The sequence below is a fragment of the Solanum verrucosum genome, unplaced genomic scaffold, assembly GCF_900185275.1.
Source record: "Solanum verrucosum unplaced genomic scaffold, falcon-dt-bn FXZP01000149.1, whole genome shotgun sequence".
NCBI classification, from domain to species: domain Eukaryota; kingdom Viridiplantae; phylum Streptophyta; class Magnoliopsida; order Solanales; family Solanaceae; genus Solanum; species Solanum verrucosum.
Genome location: NW_026020295.1, coordinates 880,212 through 903,821, shown reverse-complemented (window position 1 = coordinate 903,821; position 23,610 = coordinate 880,212). Strand labels below are relative to the sequence as shown.

The 23,610-nt window shown below is 32.4% G+C and overlaps 3 protein-coding genes across 3 annotated transcripts; 2 read left to right on the top strand and 1 right to left on the bottom strand.

Annotated features, from left to right (window-relative positions):
• The first annotated feature begins 4,835 nt into the window (after window positions 1-4,835).
• On the top strand, window positions 4,836-5,447 carry LOC125834728 (21 kDa protein-like). The gene has a single exon (XM_049513875.1). The coding sequence runs from the start codon at window positions 4,836-4,838 to the stop codon at window positions 5,445-5,447; it is 612 nt and encodes a 203-aa protein (XP_049369832.1).
• Window positions 5,448-9,378: 3,931 nt separating this feature from the next.
• LOC125834697 (hsp70-Hsp90 organizing protein 3-like) lies at window positions 9,379-20,417 on the bottom strand. The gene is made up of 8 exons (XM_049513833.1): window positions 20,335-20,417; window positions 12,700-13,669; window positions 10,892-11,180; window positions 10,725-10,810; window positions 10,397-10,620; window positions 10,068-10,134; window positions 9,921-9,980; window positions 9,379-9,492 (listed from the first exon to the last, which is right to left on the bottom strand). The coding sequence occupies exons 1-8, from the start codon at window positions 20,415-20,417 to the stop codon at window positions 9,379-9,381; spliced, it is 1,893 nt and encodes a 630-aa protein (XP_049369790.1).
• LOC125834722 (uncharacterized) lies at window positions 16,472-22,949 on the top strand. The gene is made up of 8 exons (XM_049513869.1): window positions 16,472-16,528; window positions 21,169-21,296; window positions 21,398-21,454; window positions 21,597-21,689; window positions 21,912-21,990; window positions 22,130-22,254; window positions 22,472-22,615; window positions 22,700-22,949. The coding sequence occupies exons 2-8, from the start codon at window positions 21,171-21,173 to the stop codon at window positions 22,940-22,942; spliced, it is 867 nt and encodes a 288-aa protein (XP_049369826.1). The 5' UTR covers window positions 16,472-16,528; window positions 21,169-21,170; the 3' UTR covers window positions 22,943-22,949.
• Window positions 22,950-23,610: the final 661 nt, after the last annotated feature.

Below are 23,610 nucleotides of genomic sequence, written 5' to 3'. Positions count from 1 at the left end.
CAACCACCACTTTAAACTAACAATTTTCTCTTTGTTTTGCTCAACAGGAACAAAAGAAAATGCGAGATTACGAGTCAAAAATGAAACATCACAAAAAGGAAGTTCTCCAAAGTCTTCACATGTTTGTTGTTTCATCTCATGCTAGACGCATTCTTGCCTCTCAATTTGAGAGCTTCAGGCAATCTAAATTCTGTGCAATAGGCACACGTCATTTATTCATATGTAATATGCACCATTCTTTATTCATGTGCAATACGCACCAGTCTGAATTTCGTGCAATACGCACCAATCTGAATTCCATGCAAATACGCACTCGTCATTTATTCACGTGCGAAACGTACCAATCTTTCTTTCATGAGCAAGACGTACCAATCCAAATCCCATGCAATATGCATCGATATTGCATTCACGTGCTACACGCACCAGTCTTTATTCACATGCAATACGCATCAATTCTCTATTCACATGCAATACACATCAATTCTCTATTCACATGCAACACGCATCAATTCTCTATTCATGGGCAATATGCACCATATGCATATCCTGGGCAATACGCACCAGAATCCATGGGTTATACACGCCATATTCACATTTTTAGGGATACACCCCAATCTTAGGACAATCCACAAAGACAATACGTTTTATTTGAAACTCTCAGGGCAACATACCCCACTTCTCTTTTTCTTTCTAGGATTATACGTCCTAGTCCAAGATTTTCATTTTTTTTCCCTTCCCTACAGGAAACACATCCTTTTTGGGTTCTTCATTTTGTGATCTTGAGTTTTGAGTTTCAACTACCAACTCAAGTTAAAACATGCACCCGAGAATGATCTACAATCCGCCAAGAGAGCATGAAGATCAATCTCAAAGATAACGCACAAAGCAAGTCAAAAATCAAGACAAGACCCTAAAAAAAAATAAAAATCAAGTAGGGATCTTGTAACTCTTATAAGGTAGATAGGAATAGTTCTGTAGCTCTTTTCTTTGTAAATATAGACAGTAGATGATGACAAGCAATATGAAGCAATCTTTTGACTGCAATTTCTGATAGTTTCAGCTATCAAAGTTTCTCGAACTACAGTGACCTGATTTCATTTTAATCAAGGATATGTAGGCAACCTCTGAAACAAGGTTCGGTCATCTTTTTCAAAATGGCTTTAACGGAGTTTGCACAGTAAAAAATTAGCCACTTCGTTCACTTTCTTCGCTTGAAAACTCTTCATGTTTCCAAGCAAAGAGGGGCATGCTGTGAACACCTAATTTTTGATGTGTTTATTTTACTCCTACAATATATAGTAAGGTCTTATATCTTTTGTTTTGTATTTTGGGTAATTTTGTCTTTGTTATTATTATTTTTTTTAATTGGCCCAAATGACCCAATTTTTTATTGAATTGAATTAATTTAGACCAAATTTTGATGGCTCAATCAATTTTGACCCGGTCCAATAGAATGGTCAAGATTAAATCTCAATCATTCATGATTTTTTTAATCCAAGGGTTCTTATGGACTCTACCAAAAACATAAAATCCCAAAATCAAATTTTTATTGCCATTTTTTTTTATTTTTCTCCCCTTTGCTTCCACCTGCCGCTAGCTGGCCACCGCCACCGCCGCCACTGCCGCCGGCGGCCACCACCCCTTGGCCGGAAAAATCTTTAAATTTTTACCACTTCTTCCTTTCATCCTCCTCTACACAAATCCGCAAACCATTCATTCATATTCATAGCCAAACTCCGTAGATCTAAGAAAAACCAAACATTTTTTTCTTCTCTTTAAAGATTTACAAAGTTTCGGTCATCCCCGTCATATATCCTTTACATAAAAGTGTAGAGCTCTTCAAGGGCTACCCTGTGATGTAAATTTTATGTCCAAAATTCGTCAAAAAATTTCCGGCGAAATTTTCCGGCGACCTCCATTCATCTGAAAATTTATGTCAATCGTTTTCCCCTCTCATCCTCTATCCAAATTTGTCATTATCACATTTTTTTTTTAACCATAGAAGTTGTTTTGATGACCGGACTTGTATTGTTTTGTTAGTGTTCTTCAAGTTCATGTTTAAGTTGTTGCTTGAGTTTTATTATTATTATCATTATTATTATTTTAATTTCGCTTTTATTTTTATTTTTATTATTATTATTATTATTATTTTTACTTTATTTTTCTTCCCTATTTGTTGTGTTTGATCTTCAAAATAGTTTAGATGTTTAAATTTTGTGTTAGTGGACTGATTTTCTTCTGATTTTTGGGTCTTGATCAATTTTGGGCCTATTTTAAAATTTTCAGATGGCCCATTTAGCTATTATTCAATTAATGAATAAAAGAAATGAGTCATCTAAAATGACATTTTGGGCCTATTCCAAATTTTCAGATGACCCATTTAGCTATTATTCAATTAATGAATAAAAGAAATGGGTCATCTAAAAGGGCAATGTAGTCTTTTAATTAATTCTTGGAAAAAGAAAAAGAAAAAAAAGGGAAAAGAAATTCCATTGGTCATCTTGGGTGGCACCTTGGAAAAACAAAGAGTCCAGTGCATGCATTGACTCTTAAATTTTCAAGAAGAGTGGGGGTTTAATGCTGAACACCTATTTAAACCCCCATTCTTATTTCAAAAAAAGAGAGGAGCTAAAAATTAGAAGAGAGAAATCATAGCTTCTAAAAAAAATTAAAAATGGATATATATTTCATCTTTTGGTGGTCTTCGGGAGTTCAATTAAGTTTGCTTTCATCATTGTTTTGTCATCATCTCTTTAGGTACATCTCTTTCCTTACATTTTGCAATGTAACTTCGAAAAATAATGAAGCATGTTTATATTTTCGATTAAATTGTTATGTTTAGTTTATGTGAATTATTTAAATATGTTATGATACTTAATATGATTATGTTTCATTGTTATTGTATATTTGTGTTTTATTATTAAACTAGGCATTAATTTTATCTTTATCATTATGAAGTGATGTATAACTTTATTGGAATTAGTTAAATAATGTTTTGTTGTTATTATATATTTGTGTTCTATTATTAAACTAGGTGTTAATTCTATATTTGTCATTATGAAGTTGATACATAACCCATGTTTTTGCTATAAAAAAAAAACAACAACAATCTCAATGTTTTTTTTTTCAGTTTCTGGTCATTTTAAGTAAAGAAAAGAGAGGTTGTTTTTGCAAAAAAAATAAAAAAATTTATTTTATTTTTAAAAAAAAATTTATTTTTAAAAAAAGTGGACTTGTGTGCGGTTACGCTCCTAGGACAATCAGTTTTTTTTTTTAAAAAAAATTTTAGTAACTAACACAAAAATTGTCTTTTATCCAAAAATTATTTTAGCCAAACATGAGTTAATAAAGCGATCGTGGTAGAACCACGGGACTCGTGGGGTGCCTCACACCTTCCCTCCGGTCAATAGAATTCCTTACCCAATCTCTGTTTTCGTAGATTAGAAATAAATAAAAAAAAATTAAAATTAGAAATTACCGGGTGACTTGGAACACCTAAAAAACTCAATTTCAAGTGGCGACTCTAAAAATGATTTTTTTTTCTTTAGTTTTATATATATATTTTTAAACCCGTCATATCCTTAATAATTGTATAATAATAAAAGTGGTGTGACAATTACAATTATTACATTGGGTTTGTTGTTACTTGATAATATATCTTCTTTTAATTTCACACTAATTTCGATTTATGAGATTGGTCAAAGCTTCCCTTCAAGATTTTGTCAATCTTGTGTTTAAATTTTTTGCAGGTACTTAATATTTTATGAGATTAGTTTAATTATTTAATTAATTTGCCTACTTCAGAGTTGACTACTAGCTAGTAACACTTGTTTGCTTTATTTTTGTTTAATCATTTGATATTCGTAATTCGCTCGTTCAAATAAATTTATACAATAACAATTCTTACTATTGTGAGTGGCGTTAGTGAATAGCAAAATGACGTCTTTTTTTTCAAGAAAAGTAAAAGAGAAATAAAAAGAAAAAGACGTAAGAAAAATTAATATATAATATAAAAATAAGAAAAAACATGAATTATCAAATTTATATAGTGTAATTTTTCAATAATGAAATATCGATAAATGTCAATTGGACAAGAGTTGTGCCACTAGGTTAGTGCTTCTTAAAATTAATTATTTCATAGGAATTTTTAATTTTTTTTTAGTTTCAATCTCTAATAGACAATGCACGTTATTTTATAGATAGATATTTATTACGTTACATTAAACTTTGTTACATGTTTATCTAAATTTTAGTTATCGATAAGTTTAAGCTAAAAAGAATAAAAAATTAAAAAAAAGATTGTGAAGCTTCCTTCACATCTGCAATTGAATAGAAAAATGTCATATTCTAGCTGGAATAAATTATAAAAACTCGAAAATAAAAAAGAAATGTTAATTTAAATGTCAAACCTAAATGGTCATGATCAATATAGATTGTAATATGACGTCCATGATCCTTTCGGTCTTTAGTCAAAGGTATTGAGTTTGAGTTCATGATAATAACAAAAATATTTATTGAAAGTAATACGTCAAGAAATGAGTCCTACAATAAACGAATTCAAATTTAACTAGAAATCTCAAGTTTGTTCTATTTACGGTTGCACGACACGAAGTTTAATAAAGTGGAGATTTTTAATCCTTTTCCTTGATTATGGCTTCTCCACTAGGCACTAAATAAAATATTTTAATTGATTCATTACAAAACAATGTCAATTTGTATTAGGTAAAACCCTAACTAATAACTCTTTTCAACTCAATATAAAGCTTCCCCTTGGAATAGGATCTTGCACACACTCCACTTGAGTAAACTCATTTCAAATATCCAAAATAGGATATATGGCAAACCTTACTCTTCACTTCTTACTACTTTTCTTGTACTTTCATTGTATTCTCGCAATTATTACTGAGTCTGTCACGTCTCAAACTGATCCAAACACCATGAATTTCATAGTAACCTCATGCAGAACAACGTTATACCCTACCATATGTGTTCAATCTCTCTCTGCCTACGCAAACACCATTCAACTAAACGAGCTAGAACTAGCTCATGCAGCATTAACGGTGAGCTTATCGAAGGCTAAAATTGCTTCAACATACATTTCAAAGCTCACAAGAATGAGGGGCTTAAAGCCAAGAGAATTACAAGCTGTTAAAGATTGTTCATTCAACATGAATGATTGTGTTCATCAGCTTGAACGATCGATCCCCGAGCTAGGGCAAAGTGGTAAATTAGCATCAAGAAGAGATGAATTTACTTGGCATGTTAGTAATGTTCAAACATGGATTAGTGCTGCACTTACTGATCAAAATACTTGTCTTGATATGATTAATAATCCTTCTATGGATGGAAAAATTAAGGATTCAATTAGGGTTAGGGTTTTTGTTGCTTCACAAGTGACTAGTAATGCACTTGCTTTGGTTTATAAATTTGCAGAGAAACACTCATAAGTTAGTGTCATCTTACTAGTTAGTTTTTGGCATGTACTTTTAGGTGTTAAAACTAATTTTATGGATAAATAGTTATGTGTACGTATCGATGTATTGAAATTGATAATAAGTCGTTCATATGTTTGGTTATTACAAAGTGTTGATAAGCACATTTTTTGCTAAATGACCATAATATCCTTGAAATTATTTACAAAAATAACAATACTATTAAGTATTATCGTAGTAGTATTAGTAATAATAATCGTACATTAGTGGCTGCCAAAATTCGTATAAGGACATTCAGAAATTCGTACATTAGATCATAAGGATTCAAATGCCTTTTCTATGTACGTCCACATTATGATTTTATGATGCCCTTTAGTTTCACGTGGCTCCACCCCTACTTATAACATTTATTTTTCTTTTCAAATCGAGACGTTTCATTTGAATTTCAAAGAACATGACTCTCTCTTTTCTAACGATGGAATATTAAAAAAGGAATCATACATCATGAGTTGGATAAAAATAATATCAAGGTTATTAATAGCGTTGTCTGGTTATTGATTAGTTTAACCATTAATTTTTACCTACTCTAAAACTAAAAATGACTCGTTTGACATTATGCAAGTTGCATGATAAATAAATATATAACACACATCACCTTGAATGTGTTTTGACTTCATTAATTCAATTTATATCATGTAGAGATATAATTAAGTAAATTAATATCTACGTAATTAGTTTATAATAGTTTAAATTATAAGACGAGGAGCTCACATCAAGTTATTTTAGTGAAGACTTTAATGTAAAATTTTGTTGGGATAGATCATGATTTTTACATCTTTTGAGTTAGGTGGATTTTCACGTAAATAGTATATGTTTTTTTTTTAATTTTATTCGCACTTAATAGTTATTAACTTTCTAAACCAAAAACTCCTATAATAACATATTCTTTTAAAGGAAGTTGGATTAAAAAAATAAATTAAAAATATGATATGACTCAAAAATTCACCTCTCTTGAGTTACAGATGCACTCAAACTAACAAAAGTCTTTTTTTTTCTTTGTTTTAGTGTTCGATATTTGATTAGAGGTCCAATTAATTGAAATTCGCACAAAGAAATTTCACTTTGAAAGATATTGTGCTTCTAAGAAAAAGACGACTCCATTTATATTTTTTTTTTAAAAACAAGAACAAATGATAAAATGAAATAGTACATGCAAAAGGAGAAAAAAAAAGTATGATAAAATGAAATAGCACATTCATTATTTTGATAGAGTATTTTTCGTTATCTGACTTTTCATCTTGTTGGGGTTTTCGTGCCTAAGGAATAGGTAGTGTGTTGGATCCATCTTACATATAAGTAATAATGTGTGAATATTGTGTGATGGGCTTAAGAGTAATATGGGCCGACAAATATTTCTCATATGGTCTAACTCATGGGTCATTTGTACTTTTTTTAAATTCATGTCACTCATAATAAATAAATTTTTTTATGAAATGTTAATTCATATTCTTATATCATAATACATCACAAGTTATAGTAGATCATTAGGTATAAGTTCAATGGTTAAAGCACAAAAAGTAAAGATTCAACCATTTAAAGGGAAAAAATTAAAGATTAGACCAGATCAGAGAAAAACGTACAATTTTATGCTAATTCACATATCAACGTAGAATAGGATAATTTACAAGAATGGTGTAGAGGTGGGTGATCGTGAAATTTTTTATCTTTTTTTTTGGTGAGTTAACTTTCAAGTTTAACAAATTTTGACCTTGAAAGTTTCACTACATCGAAAGTTCAAGACCACACATTTTCAAACTTATTAAGTGTAATTTCCTTAAAAAAAACATCGCTAGTCAATAAACAGTTATTTCTTATAGATCCTCGACTCAAAAAAAGTTACAAAACAGACTCGCAACAATTATTACTATCAATAAAATTTAAACTCATAAGGGAAAAAGAAGTAAATAAACAACTAATACGGCGTGGATGATGGATCAAGTTTTAATTAGTTTGATAATTATCTATGAAGATGTGAAATCTCATCTAAATAATTTTATTTTGCAGCCAACCATATGTATATATAAAATTTCATTAGTTGTGTTTTTTTTCAACAAATTGAAGACTTAATAACAATATAGTATTTGTTGTTTACAGGGTCTGTAATGAAGATTAATTAATGAGTTGTCATTGCTTGTTAATACAATCTATCTCATTTCAAAGATCAACTTGACTATCAAGGCAACTTGTGTTTATATAACTACTCACGTCTCAAATTATTTGTTATGTTTCTCTTTTACATACATCAAACATTATTGAAAATAATTTATTTACCTCATAAAGGTAAAAACAAAGTCTACGTACAATTTCACCATCTCAAACCTCACTCGTCGGATTACACTAGATATGTTATTATTTTTGTGTTTCTCTTTTACACATCTCTATAGAAAACATTAATTAGAATATTAACTTTTTAACTAACTAATTATTATTATTATTATTATTTGGTCTTTTTTCATTATTTTTTCTCAAATTATAAGTACAAATTAATTCACCCTTAGCTGTAGCAATTGAATAAAGTGTCAGCTACACTAAATGTTTACATCTTCGATCAGAGGCATGATCCAATCTGCTAATCTCTGTAACATGTACATTTACATGTTATAATTTGAATTAGAATCAAAACTTCTAAATTTTAACCATAAATTCTGATATAGAATTATTATTATTTTTGAAATAAAATTTACATAATTAAAAACTAAATAAAAATAATAATAAATCACTAAAATTAATAATGTAAAAAAATTAAAGTCAAAAAAAATTTCATCAGATAATTCAAACACTGCCATATAAATTGAGACGAGTAATTGTTTATTCTTGGGATTTGAGATCTCTCTAGGTGCTTTATTATATGAGTATTTTTTTTCTTTTGTCAATAAAAATATTTGACGAATCATTTGCTTAGTTATTGGATTTATTATCTTATAGGATCCAATTTCCAGCTATGTCATTTTTTTTAAGTATAAATACACATCAAAACCATACAACTTATGATCATTAATAATACAAATTCTCTTATATATAATTGTCAGACTTTGGCAAAAATGATGAATAAAAAGCAGAATCTCACTGCTTTATTCTTTTTTATTTTCATTCTTTTAAATTCTTCTTCTTCTTTTTTGACAAATAATCATCATGAAGAATTAGTGATGAATATTGAGATTAAAGAGGAAAAGAGTTGTGTTAAAGCTTGTATTCTTGAAAATGAGTGTAAAAATGAGAAAAATGATTATTATGTGTATCATGTTTGTATCGATATATGTATTAAGAGTTGTAGAGGGTAACTATTATATGAATATGGATTTTGGTTATGTATATGAAAAGGGATAGTGTAACGAATGAATTTTTATATTATCAGTGTATTTTACATGCTAGTTATATGCAAGGGATAGTGTAACGATCTTTAGGTATATAAAGTGTAATGAATTATGTAAAGTGTAACGAATTTTACCTTAAAAATTATAGGCCCATAGAGTAAAATCAGAATTATTATGTCATTTAAAGTGAAGAGTAATTTGGCGTTGCAAAACTTTACCAACTATAAAAGTAAAACCAAATGCAGCTCAAACATGTATTCATTTTACGAGACGAATAGCAATACCTATGAACAAAATAGTACAGATTATCAAGACGAAGAACAATGTCTTGCGTAATCTGTACTATTTTATCCAGGAACACTGTACATTGTTGTTCAAAATAGTACAGATTATCAAGACGAATAGCAATGTTTAGCAACAATTATTTTGACATATTTACTTAAACGAGAAAAATCAGAGAACCAGAGAAAGAAATCTATGTGCAACAACACATCTAATTCATCAAAAGTTCAAAAAAAAATAGTTTCAAGAGCTATAGATGGACCATATCAAATAATTTGGCTATTTAAGTATTATTTGACTTGAAGAATTCCTGCACTAATCAGCTTCTTGATTTTGTTCATGACAAGGGGGTTCTTCATATGTTTCTGAGCAGCTTTCGGGTTCTCCTGGAAATCAGCTAGTACCTGCTCGTGAACACGACAACATTCCGATCACAAAAGGAAATACAATCGGTATTATAAGGGAAAAGGTTCAAATATACCCCTCTACAGTACATGATATCTTAATTGTTACATCCTGTTATACTTTAGGCAATTCATACCCTTGCCGTTAGCAAATTTGCCTTTGCCTCCGAATGGACAAGGCGAAGTCCACGTGTCAAAAATACTTCGAGAGAAAGATCCAAATTTACCCCTCTACTTTTGACACTGGTTTAAAAGTACCTTGGCAATATATTTTAGGTTGGAGCTCCATCAGGAGCAGGGTATGAATGACTCTACAGTATAACGGAGGATAAGTTGAGATTTTTAGTACACGAGAGGGGTATTTTGATCTCCCTTAATCCATATTAAAGTCTAGAGAAACATCTATTCAGGATCAAATTTTATTTTACCTGTCCCATTACTGGATCGGTTAGAATGTTCTGAATTTCTGGGTCCTGCATTCCCTTGGCCTGCAGAATTAATTGGATATGCATGTAAGCATATAAAAGTTGTCTACGAGTAGAGCAAGATCATGGTATCATGAGAAGAAATTAAACCTGTCTCTCTTTGAGCTCCTCTGGAGTTAGATCGCCACGTGATGTCTTTTTCATTTGTTCTACACATCTGCAAAAAGGAGAACCACCATTCAAGTTACTAAATAAATCTATAGCACGCGTCACAATCAACTCCTGATTTAGAATCTTGCTCACAAAATCAACTCATCTAGGGCAATAACAGAACATCAAACTAATTCAAGCTTCAATGGTAAAATATGCTGAATGGATTCCTATAGGAAGATGGACATAAGGTGTCCAGAAATAACGAAGCAATATCGAAGAAAATTCAGGTTAAAAATAAGATAAAAGTATTCGAAATATTTCTTTACCTCCTCACACCATCTAGCAGTTCTTGATTTTGAGGATCATACGTCAACCCCGCTTGGTAAGTTTCCATGGCTTTTTCAAATTCTTTCATAAAGAACTGAACAGCACCATTTCTAGTGTAACCCTTTGCAAACGTTGCATCAAGCTCGATGCACTTCTCTGCATCTTTAAGGCCCTCGGGCAGTGCACCTAATTTTGTGTAGCAGGCAGCCCTGTTGCTGTATGTCTAACATAAAGAACAAGATATATGCATCAATAATAGTTTCTAACAAAGGAATAGACAAAGTCGCTAGATTCTACGGAGGAACAGAAGATGGATGAAGGCAATACCCTTGGATCTTTAGGATTCCTCCTTAACGATTCTGTATAACGTGAAGCTGCTTCTGGATACTTCTGCTCTTTGAAAAACTGGTTACCTGTAATCAAAGCAAAGAAAGTTAATTCACAAATTAAGAAAGGATACAACTAAGAAAAAGCCGTAACAGCAAGAGAGGTACCTTTCTCACGCTCCTCATCTGCTACTTGGGGATCACAATACTCTTGTTGTTCCAATTCTTTCTTCGCCTTCTCAGCCTCATTGAGTTTTTTCAGTGTCTCAGGGTTACGATGTTCAGTAAGAGCTTTTTGGAAAGTTTCAATTGCAGGTTCATAATCCTTTGAAATTTTTGCCATCTTCACAAGGGCAGTTCCCTTTCGAGTCAGAGCCCTAGCAATCATCTTATAGTCTGATCTGAGCTCCCTCCCCCTTTCAACAGCCTTGTCACAATCTTTCATGCAATCCTCATACTGAAATTAAGACAAACAAAAATAAGGAAGAGCTCTGATAGACTATTCATGAGTTGAATAAAACCCATGCAGAAGGATACACAAGTTTACCATAGCACCACATCAGCGGAATGATACAGTTTAGGTCTTAACGCTAACCATGCCATAGTGGAAAAAAGAGGATCAAATGAAAAGCAATTATACATCGCAACAAAGATGAAAACACATCCTAAACAAAACAATTAACGCATATGCTTACTCGGAAATTCCTCTTCCTCCGCCCTGAACTTGTCTTCCCCTATCTTAATAAACTAGTAGTGGTCTTAGATGATCACAAATCATCAAGTCGAACTTGTTATATTTTCTCCTAAAGTTAGTTTTAAGCTCATTTCAAAGTATATTAAACAGAAATAGATAGACATGCCAGAACAAACGAGACCTGACCAAAAAATCAATTAGTAAACTACTAATCCTTTTACAGAATTCATCGACAATCCATTTATTTTTCATGCAATAGCATCTAGATTACTGCACTACCAAAAAAGTAATTTAATTAGAAAAGGCACATATATTGGACAAGTAGGTACTTCTTTTTAGTCCTTAATGCACAACCAAAAAAGTAACTGAATTACAATGCACAATGTATTGGACAGGTAGCTATTCCTTTATAATTTCAGTTTCCTACTCTCTATCCCTCTGTTCATATTCTTACTCAAACCAGTTTTCCTCTTATTTTATAATCTGCAATAAAATCTAATTATGCAAACATGCTCTTAGGTATCTAACTCTTTTCTTATCAGAGCTCTTCATAGCTACTTTGAAAGATAGTAGCACAAAAAGACAAATAAGAGAGCTCATTACCATTATCTTTATGTATCCAGCAATTCCTTTATCAATGAGAAAAGCAACAAACTTTTCTAGAAGTATAAAATTTATACAAGCTTAGCATTCTATATGAGCTCACATTATCAGTTCCAAGCCCGAAGTAAATCTAGAGAAGAGTCACACATAGTCCTTCCCCGCTAAAACTAGTCAATTCATAATTGCATTGGGACCTAATCTCCTAGGAATATATTGCTTGAACATAACTAGTTTGTTTGAGGCATAGTAGTTGTTGTGTCAAATACGCAGCATTAGAATAGCAGGATTTCTTCAAACAGATCATCATAATCCTCAAAATAAGGAAATAAGAAAAACAATCAACTACCAAGGGTTTGACTAGTAGTTAATCAAGTGAGTTAAAACCATGAGGTCTCAGATTCGAAACTCATGTGAGGCAAAGAAAACTACTCCCTCAATTCCATTTCAATTTATTTATTTTACTTTTCGTTTTAGCCCGTTTCAAAGTTCTTTATTTCTTAAACTCCATGTCAAGTAGAAGATTTCTTAAACTCCATGTCAAGCAGAAGAAACCAGACAAACAAATTGAGAAGTGTGAACGTTGACCTAGATACCACGGTTAGCAAACAAACAAATAAAAAACAAGGAACTCCATAAGCATACATTATATTATAACAGAGTAAAGAGTTCTGCGCTATACCTTTCCCATCTCCAAGAACACAGCAGCACGGTTAGTAAGAAAAGAAATATCAGCATCATCCAGCTCAATTGCCTTAGTATAAAGCTGAACAGCATTCTCAAAATCCTTCTTCTTATACGCCGCATTACCTGCCTCCTTCTCCTTCAGCGCCAACACTTTCCTCTCCTTCAACTCCTTCTCCTCCTCCGACACTTCCACTGGTTTGGGCTGAGGTACGCGATGTGCCTTGTACCCGGCCCGTTTCTCCTCTTTCACGGGCTCACTCTCTGCTCGTCTTTTCCTCTCCGGTGAACCTCCCGGCATCTTTACACCCTCCTTTGGCGTCCTAGTATCCCATTTCATCCCTAACAAAACTCCAAACGCTTGCATTACTCTCTGATCTTTCATATAAAGATTCAAATTGTTCGGATTCTTCTGTATATCCTGCATCATTCTTACAAAATCCGGTTGTTGCAAATACGTTCGGGTCCTCGGGTCACTCGTCAACTTAGCCCACATCTCCGGCCCGTAAAATGCATCACCAAACGAACTACTCGGACCTCTACCTCGACCCTGACCCGACTGAGCATCCGAAAACCTGGATTTCAACACTTCATTATTAGGATCAATTTTCAAACCCTTTCTATACGCTAAAATGGCGTCGTTATAGTTATTCAAACCTAAATAAGCAGCGCCTACCCGAGAATAACCTTTAGACCAATCCGGTTTCAGTTCAACGGTTTTCTCAGCGTCAATTAAGGCTTCGGAGAATTTGTTCAAGGAAGCGTAAGCTGCTGATCGGTTAGAGTAGAGAACGTGATTGTTAGGAGAGAGATTGATTGCTTCAGTCAAGTGGAGCACGGCGTCGGTGAAGTTACCGGATGCGAATGCAGCGTTGCCTTTGGACTTAGGTTCGTCTTCGTCGGCGGCAATAGTTGTTTTTCTCCGGCGAGTTGTTGGTTTGTTTGTTCTTCTAGAGAATTCGTTGTAACTGCACGGAAAGAGGATGAATTAGGGGGTTATATAGGCGAGGGGGGAGGGGGTGGTGAAGGAGGGAATTCGCGGCACATTTTAGGAATATAGTTTTTTTTTAGAAAAAAAAAACTACACTACACAAATAGCCCTCCCCTCAAATATTTACTTTCTTTCAATTTTTTAATATATATTATGTCTATTTTTATATGTTTAATGAACTAAAATAATTATATGTTGAAAGAATAATTTAAAATTATTATAGCAATTCTAAGTTGCGTAGTATTTATTATTTAGTATTTTCTTTAATTATATCTAGTTATGATTTGTTTAAAAATAGAGGTATATTCTGACTCCAAAAGGAAGGTATTATGTTTCACAAAGCTACCAAGAGGTTTGCCTAAAATGCAAGAATCCGATTTAATATGGAGTGCAGTAATGCTATCTAAGTAGTCTGGTTGGCATAACAAGAAAGGAAAGGTTAGTACACCTAAACATTTTCATTGATACAAAACAATGTTGCTTATGTGAGGAGGACTAAGAAAAGACACTTGTTTGCAGAATGTCGATATGTATACGAAGTCAGGAGCAAATTGAATAGGTGGCTAGGGATAGAAATACAATGTAAATGTGTGTGTTGCACACAGAGCAGACTCTTGCCTATAAAATTTTAGGCATTGGCCTTAGGCCCCCAATTTTTGGGGGCCTCAAATTTTTATAAATAAAAAATTATGTATCTTAACCCGATTCAAATAGAAGAAATTAAGGAAACATGTTTTGGACTCTTACATTTTCTTCGTTAACACTCACATTATTTATCCTTTGTAACTCTTTTTGCACTCTATTTCTTCAAATCTTTGATAGTTAGAGTAATACACTCTCAAAAATATGAATCAATAGTCGAAAAGTGTTGAACAAAGTGCATTACAAATTCTTTTTTTTAATTTATTTGTTAATTTTCATATTAAAGTAGGTATACCAAGTTATCAACTTTTTTAATCAAATTCTATGATTCTAATTCTTATCTTTAAAGTTTATCAGCTTATTACTTATAAAATTGTGTTAATAATTCATATAATAATTGTCTCAATAAAAGGATGTTTTTCAATGTTGAATTGATATAATCTTACTTAAAACTAATAATTAAAAAAAAAGTGTTTGAAAAATCATTTATATAAAAGATATTAAGTAGTAATTTACATCTAGAAATTTAGAAAATAAATAGATATAGATAAAATTTATATAGATTTTAGGCCTCTAATAAAAATTTCGCTTTAGGCCACAAATTATGTTGAGCCGCCCCTGGTTGCACACTTCAATGGATCAAGAGAAGAAGGTGGAAGCACTTCCAAAAGGAGATAGTAGCAACAATATGGGGGATAATGATCTACTACATGTTGTAGTCAATAAATTTAAAAAAATTTAAGCACAAGAGTGTACGACCAAAATATGCGATTACACAAATATAGAAGAAAATACGTGAGAGAGTATACATGTTACAAAGTACAAAGAGAGCTCATTGATGTCAAAGGTTGATTTTGCCACTTATGTAATTAGATGTTTGTTTTCTCGAGATCTAGCTAGTGGTTATGAGGTACCCTTCCTAGAAGGTGGCTGAAAATACTAGAGGCTCCTTAGGGTGTAATATTTGTTTGGTATGGTAATATTTCACATTTTATCACCAAAAAAAGAAGAAGAGAGAAATAATAATATTTAAGACTTTTTAAATTTACGAATAAGAAATAGAAAATAGCCCTTGCCTTTCAATTTGTTAAGTAGCAAAAATAAAATAAAAAATGGTCGCAACACAAAATTGAAGTAATGTGTTATACGATATAATTTAGTTCCTATAAAATTTATATCGATGAAAGAATAAGTTCGTTTTAAGAACCAATAAAGCTACACTTGTTGGATGCAAATTAAAATACTTCCTACATTTCATTTGTGAGGCAATGTACATTCATTAAGAAGAAAAACATTCAAGAACATAATTTAAACTATATTTTTCACTATTACCTTTTTGTTTATTCCCAAGTTATTCTTAAAAATAAAAATAGTTGTTTCTTAAAATGTAAAACTTCATTAAACGGAAAAACATATGTGAAAAAAGAATTCAAGCATTTATCTTGAATTTTCTATAATAAAAAAAGATTCAAAATTTATTTATTATGGAATAGAAGAAGTGATACACAATTTATTTCTGACAAAGTAGAGTAATTATTTTGAATAAAGACTATCAATTTGAGAGACAAAAATTAACGACGAGGAAAATGGAAAAATTACGCGTATAAGCAAACATATATTAGTTAATTAGTTAACATAGCTGTAGTTTGCCTTAATTACAATTTGCAACCTATTTTTAGCTATAATTATGTGACTCAACTTTTTAGTTTTGTATAAAATGCACGTTTGTATAATTCAGAATTTGTATAATATAATTTTTATAACTGTTTACACTTCTGATGTTTGTAATTGTTTAAATTCGTTATTTCGAGTTTATACAAAAATAACTAAATTATACAAATGTATCCGCGAATTATACAAACCTGTGAATTATACAAATTTGTGAATTATACAAACGAGACAGGTTAAATTATAGCTACAACCCGTAAATATACAAACTATAGTTATAAAGCATAATTAAGTTTATTCTAGTGGCTATTTGTAAAAGTTCCCCGAGGAAAATTCATGAAAAAAATTGAGTAGTTAAAAGAGCCCATAATACAAAAGCCCATAATATTGGCCCACCTAGACCCATTAGCATTTCTTCTTCCTGCAATATCCGTGTGCAGAAAAAAATTAAGAAAAAAAAAAGCGACGCATCGCCAAACAGCAGCCACCACTCTCAAAATCTTGAAACAGTGAACGGAATCGAATTGTATGTATTCCTTTTTCTTTTTACTCTCTCTCTAATTTTACGAAACCCCTCTGTTTCCCCCATTGTTTTTGAACTGTTTTCAGAGAATTTTAAAGCATATTTTTTTGAGGTAAACTTGATTTTGAACTCTTAAACTTGGATGAGTTGCTTACGCTTTGTATTTTGTTAGCACCCAAAATTACAATTTTATTGATAGATTTTTAATCTAATACTCCCTCTGTCCCAATTTAGTTTGATTGGATACGGAGTTTATGGAATAAAGGAGAGATTTTTAAATTTTGTGGTCTTAAACTTGCAAAGGTTGAAATTGGAAAACTTACTAAATATAGAAAGATATTATTTTCTATTGTATTCTTGTTATTTGTTATCCATTGATGGGTTTTGGAGTTATTTTTGTTGCTATTTTCTGAATTTGCATAATCCTCTTATATGAGTGCTTAGGAATATGATTACTGAGCTATTTGTAGGACAAAATATGATTTTTTTGATAGGGTGTGAATCCCTGGACACCATGATTAACTTGTTTGGAATTAGTCAAAGTGTGCCCAAGTTAGCATGGACACCACTGTTATCGGGAAAATGATGAATTTTTGAGAATGTACAATAGATCAAATTCATTTCTGTGATGCTCGTTTGGTCGCTTTATTGATGAAGGAATAACATTTAAGAATCAGTGTATTTGGAATGGAGTTGCAAAGCTTGTAATTTTTTTAGGAATGTCACCTGCCCTTTTATGTGATTTTGTAGGATCCTGTTAGTTTTATAACTTGAAGGATGTTCATTGTTTAGTGATCCTTTAAGGATGTAGTGTAATGGGTATACATTAGAGATGTATGTGGCCAAAAACCTTTCGTCGCCCTATTCCACTTGAATATATAACTGCTTGTTCCACGTAAGATGGTTTTGTCTGTAGATTACACTTTCTTTTTGTTTTCGATAAAAATTACACCTTTTCATTTCATTATATGATATAACCCAAAAAAAATAATATTGAAGTCCACTACCAGTGAGCTAAGCAAGTTGTGCACCATGTTTTTACTAATAAGAACAGCATAATTTTTGACAAAACCCCTTTTAGTTCAGCTAGCTGCACTTATGAGGCCAAAACTTGGTGCTCTGTCTTGTACCAACACAGGAAGGACAAGGAGTAAGACTGTAAGAGCAATAGGATCATAAGCGAACTTTCGAGCTTTGCCTTTCCAAGGCTGATCAACTAGCCATCCCCTAATAGAATACCTGGAAATAGAAGCTACATGCTTGAACTGATGTCGGAGAACTACTTACTATTCACTTCAGAGTGATGAACGAAGCAACTAGAAATGTATTGGAGCACCAAGTGTTGAGAGCATTAAGCTTTGCTTTCTTTTTTTGCATTTCTGCTTGATCTCTCCATTAATGTTTCAAAGAATGTTTCTTATTTATTTTTTCAGAAGGAATAGTTTAGAAATAGTCTACCTAACGTTGAGCCAATATATTTTAAGCTTTCTTAGAACAAAATTTGCATTTCATCTTGTGTCCTCTACCCCAGGGTGTCCAACTGGATACCCTTCGTTGGAAAATTACGTTTTATATATATGTCGAATTCTACATTTAAAAGATATATATTTAAAGTTGGACACCCTTGGCATGTGTCTGGCGTAGTGGTAATATGTGTCCATTTGAATGAAGGATTTCTGGGTTCGAACCCCGAATAGCACAATAATTTTTTGTTTTATTTTGACAGCCACACCATTATTCTTCGACGCCCTTAATATAATTTTTGGTTCCGCCACTGCCTCTGACTTTATTGAACTTGCTCATTTTTGTCTTCTTTAGAATTAGTATTATTCACAGTGTTGCTCCATTGCTTAAAGTGCCGGAGCAATGCGAAACGATGGTTTACAATTCTAATAATGTGAAATGAAGCAATTTGGAAGAGACACTGTAAGTCATAAATTGATCCAAGCAAGAACCAGTCACTGCTTTGAGTGTAACTTTAGAGATGAAAAGAGAAAGTAAAAGGAGGAGAAAAGTGTGGTGTTTTAGTACCTGTGTAGTAGGACTTATATCCGTGTATCATAAAACCGGGCCTTTCGCTACATTTGTACTCAGACTCCTCTCTTTGTTGTTTTCTTCTTCATCTTATTTTTCTAGCTTGCAATGGCTCTTCTATTTTTCTGTATCTTTGTATCTGCTGAGTTGCTTCTTACTTCGTTTTCTTTTATAATGACTTTTTGTTCTTTTGATGTGTGGCCCTTCTCTTCTCTGCTTCTTCTGCTTCATGCCTTTTTTTCATTTTCTTCTTCTACTATCAATTGTTTTCAATAGTTCTTTTTATTCTCGTTATTTCGGTATATCTCTGATTTTTTATTTATAAGTTGATTGATAAGAAGATAAGCAATGACAATTGCAACTTAAGTTGATATTAGTGCAGTGGTCAAAGCAATCAAATAAATATTGAACGCTGCAAATCTATTATTTTACTCGTGAAACCTACCCTTACAGAGTCCAATCTATTTGTCTTCCAGCTGTGCACTTCAGTAGTGGAAGGTTGACAATAAACTGTAATATATCATATTCATTTCTCAAGCGAGAAACAAGAATAATGCTGAATCCTGTTTGTTGTCTACCATCTATTGGTAAACAGAAATTTACAAAACGAGAGAGGTTTCCAGAACTTCTTGGAACATTGAATCAAAAAAAGGTGTCCAAAAGCACAAATGTCTTGTTGTATCCGTGTATTGTGTCCTTCATGTCAAGCCAAGTTAATTTGTATGTATGAGGATAGGTACTCGATCCATTCTATTTAGCATCTAAATTTTTTCCTCATAGATACATATAATCTTAAGAACTCTTAACTAGATACATGTACTCATGATTTGTATCCAACATTGTTGTATTTCTAATGGTGTATTTGTTCTGTTACTTAAAACTTGGTATAATTCTTCCATCTTGATTGGGTTGTTCCTATACTTAGATATTTTCTCGGCTTGAATGTTGATAGATGAAGAGTCAGTCCCTGCAATGAGAAATAATGAGTAAAAATAAACAAATAAAAGTTGTATGATTTAGTATAATATTGTTGATGTGTAGTACCTTTAACCAGAATCGTCCGATTTTGAGAATGGTCAGCCATTAAAGTGTTTGAGAAACAACAAAGTCAAAAAATATAAAACCTAATTTGTAAAACTTTTTTAAATTGAACTTAAGAACATTATGAATTTTAACTCAGATACTAAATCAAGATACATGAGAATAATAAAACAATAAAAACAAATCTATATGTAAAATACTGCTTTGAACATGCAAATATGTATTGAATGAATGAAGATATAAATTAAAGAAGGAGAAGAAGAAGAAGAAAGAAAGTGGGCTGCTGGACATGGGGGTGGGGAACGATCGGCGACAGATGGGAATAAAAAAAATTTAATTTGTTAATGAGCATTAATTAAGGAGTTTAAATTTAAGATAATTATTCAATACTATATTTAAGAGATTTGTGTATCTTAATAAATCTTTTGAAATATATGGTATAAATATTTAAAATGATAATATGTGTAATTATTTTTAACTAGAGATAAATATAGTATATATGATAGTGATGTAAGTGTGTTGTTAGGTAGTTTTTCCTATAATTTATGTCATGAGAAAAAGTAGTTGTAGGGTCAAAATAAAAGTGCAAATGAAGATTCACGGCCCAGTGGGTCTCAAAAAATGTAGGCCCAAAGGCACTCTTTTTTATTTTTTATCGAATTGCAAGCCATTAATTGAGAACCCAAAATAAGATTACTCTTCAAACTACCGTTTCTTCTCCGGCGAAAGTTCACGATTCTCCGGCTACTGCAAAACGCTTTGCTCTCCATATTTTCTGGCAGCTCAAATCAAACTTGTAAATAATAGCTGTCTCCATCTTTTCCAGTCGCCAAAAGCGAATTTGTAAACCCCAAAACCCTACCAAGCTAGAAAACTGTTCAGTGAGTTTCTGCTAAAAAGAGATGGCTTCTTTAATATCTTTAGTTTCTTCCGAGTTTTGTTTGATGGTGCTGGATTTAAGTGAAAGCTCAGTTTTAACTATTTTTCATTTTCTCAGAGTAATTTATTTGCTTAAGTTTCTCTAGATATTCAATTGAAAAGCGCAAACAACCTCTCTACCTTCTGAATGTAGAGGTAAGGTCTGCGTACACAATATCCTCCCTAGACCTGACTTGTGAAATTACAATTATTACATTGGGTTTGTTGTTACTTGATTATTTTCGGTTTCCTTCTCTTACTCTAAAAATGAGAATTTGTTAATGTATATATGTCAAAAGTTCTTCCTTTTTTCTTAAGTTATTGCCAAACAAATTTGGAGAGGAAGAACTTCTCTTATAGCTTCTAAGTATGTAAATTTTATATTTGAATTCACGCAAAAAAAATTAGGTGCCTTGTCAGAGTACACTGACCTCCAATGCTCTTTTTGGAATGGAGGAAGTAATTTATTTTTCAAAACTTCTTTATATGAATAGGAAAAGGGAGAGCATGAACATAAAATATTTACCATTATATTTGAGTTTCCTTACTAGGGATAAAAGTCATAAACTTCATATCATTTACTCCAATCCTTATGCCAAGATTATGAACTGTTATAAGGAGTGATTATGTATGATTTCATTCACTTACAGAGATGGTAGGGCTATCTGTTGGAGAAAGGAACTTTATTAAGGGTGGTATTGCCCAGGATCTGCGCAATGATGGTAGAAAACGGCTAACTTATCGGCCAATTTATGTGGAAACAGGTGTAATTCCTCAGGTAGTGTTATGTTCTGTTATATAGATAGTAAAATTTCCGCCCACAAGTGTTTCTTTTGCTACAACTCAAGCTCAATATTAAACTTTATTGCTTCTTACAAGGCAAATGGATCTGCAAAAGTCAAGTTGGGGGCGACTGATGTTATCGCCAGTGTCAAGGTACTGTAATGATCTAGGCGTTGAAACATGTTTCTATCTTTTATTTTTGATTTAATGATGCTATTAGGATTTTCTTTAATAATTTCTGTGCAATTTTGTTATGGAAGTTGTACTAATTTGGCCTATTCAATTCTTATTGCAGGCGGAACTTGGAAAACCTACTTTATCTCATCCTGACCAAGGAAAGGTTTTTATTTACGTAGAGTGCAGTCCCACAGCAGAGCCATCATTTGAGGTGTGTACATGGATTCATTTTACTTCTGAGTTTTCGTTTATCTGTTTCATAGTTTTGTTAGAAAATTTGGTTCAAACACCAACCTGAGTTCCTCAATTTTTTATATTTGGCAATAACCTTTCTTATTCCGAACATAAAAGTCAATACTGTTAAGCTCTTCTTATGACATACCTATGTTAGTATTTTATCAGTTATCAGTTTCGTTTATGTTGATTTATGCAGGGCAGGGGAGGTGAGGAATTGTCGACAGAGCTCTCGACAGCACTTGAGCGAAGTCTCTTGGGTGGTAAAAGTGGAGCAGGTATTCGAGAGGAAAATCCACACTTCTGTCTTACTTTAATCCACGTTTCTGCTACTGGAATTGTTTCCAGCTATTGGTGTAAATGTTGCACTTATGCATCTCTCGAGTTGATAATCTTGTGGTGTGTTTCATTTTGCAGGGGCTGGAATTGATCCGGCGTCTCTCCTGATCAAAGAAGGAAAAGTATGCTGGGATCTGTATGTCGATTGCCTTGTCATTAGCTCGGATGGAAATCTGCTGGATGCTCTAGGTGCTGCAATCAAGGTACATTCTAACAACGTTTCCTCATCATGTACTAGCAAGGAAAAGGAGGGTGAAACTTGCTTGGACTGTTTTAGAATTTCTGTGATACTCAAGAATGCAACACGAAAGCATTATTCCCCATCTTCTGACTAATCATTTTGCTATCTAAGATGGTACAATAGAGAGAAATCATATTTAATTGAAACATTCTAAGCAGCAATGACTGTTGTTCTTCCAGGCAGCTCTGAGCAATACAGGCATTCCGAGAGTTCAGTTTCGTGAAGCTGCTTCATCAGACGAGCACGCAGATGTGGATGTTAGTGATGAAGAATTTCTGCAATTCGACACCAGTGGAGTACCTGTCATAGTTACTTTGACAAAGGTAACCCAACCCTATTAATCAGAATCCATTTTACGCGACTGTTACTTACATGCACCATGGACGTTTTCCCTTCAATAATTGCAGGTTGGAAGGCACTACATTGTCGATGCAACTTCAGAGGAGGAATCCCTAATGAGCTCAGCTGTTTCTATTTCTGTTAATAGACGTGGACTAATATGTGGATTGACTAAACGAGGAGGTGCAGGGTTAGACCCTAGCGTCATACTTGACATGATATCTGTTGCGAAACATGTAAGTGAGCAGCTAATAAACAAACTTGATTCGGAGATAGAAGCAGCCGAAAGAGCAAATGAAGAGGAACCATGACATAGCTACCTATATATAGTTGTTCATGTGATCATTTGTAAGAGTTAGATTTTCACGCAGTTTAGTTGTGAAGCAATTTGGAGTTGATTGTTTTGTTGATCAATCATCGATGATTATATACTGTTAAGTTTATTAAATGATCTTGTCTATACTGTTTGTTTGAAAATGATCTTCAAGATCTTTTGATTCAAAATAGTGCATCTTCTATTGTGGTGTTGATGATTTTGTCTTGGAGCTGAGGTCTATCGAAAACAGTCTCTCTATCTCTATAAGGTAGGGGTAAGGTTTGAGTACATATCACCCTTCTCAGACTCCATTAACCGAATTATATTTGGTATGTTGTTGCTTTTGTCCCGGAATAATATTGTGCAAGTGGAAAATCCCAAATACTTTTCATTTTTCTAGGACTCTCATAAGTCAAGTAGAAATCAAGATTTTAATTTATGAAAAAATGGAATATGAAATAAGAATGATAATTTGTAATAAATAGGTTAGAGTAGCTCAAGACATACTTAGCAATACAAAATCCTCACATAAACAATCTCTATTATTAATTTATTTATTCATTGCATATAATTTTCGAGTCGCTATTCACTACAATAACAATTCTTACATTATTATAATTCCTGCATTACTACTCCGCGCACTAAAAGACGACAAGATAAAAT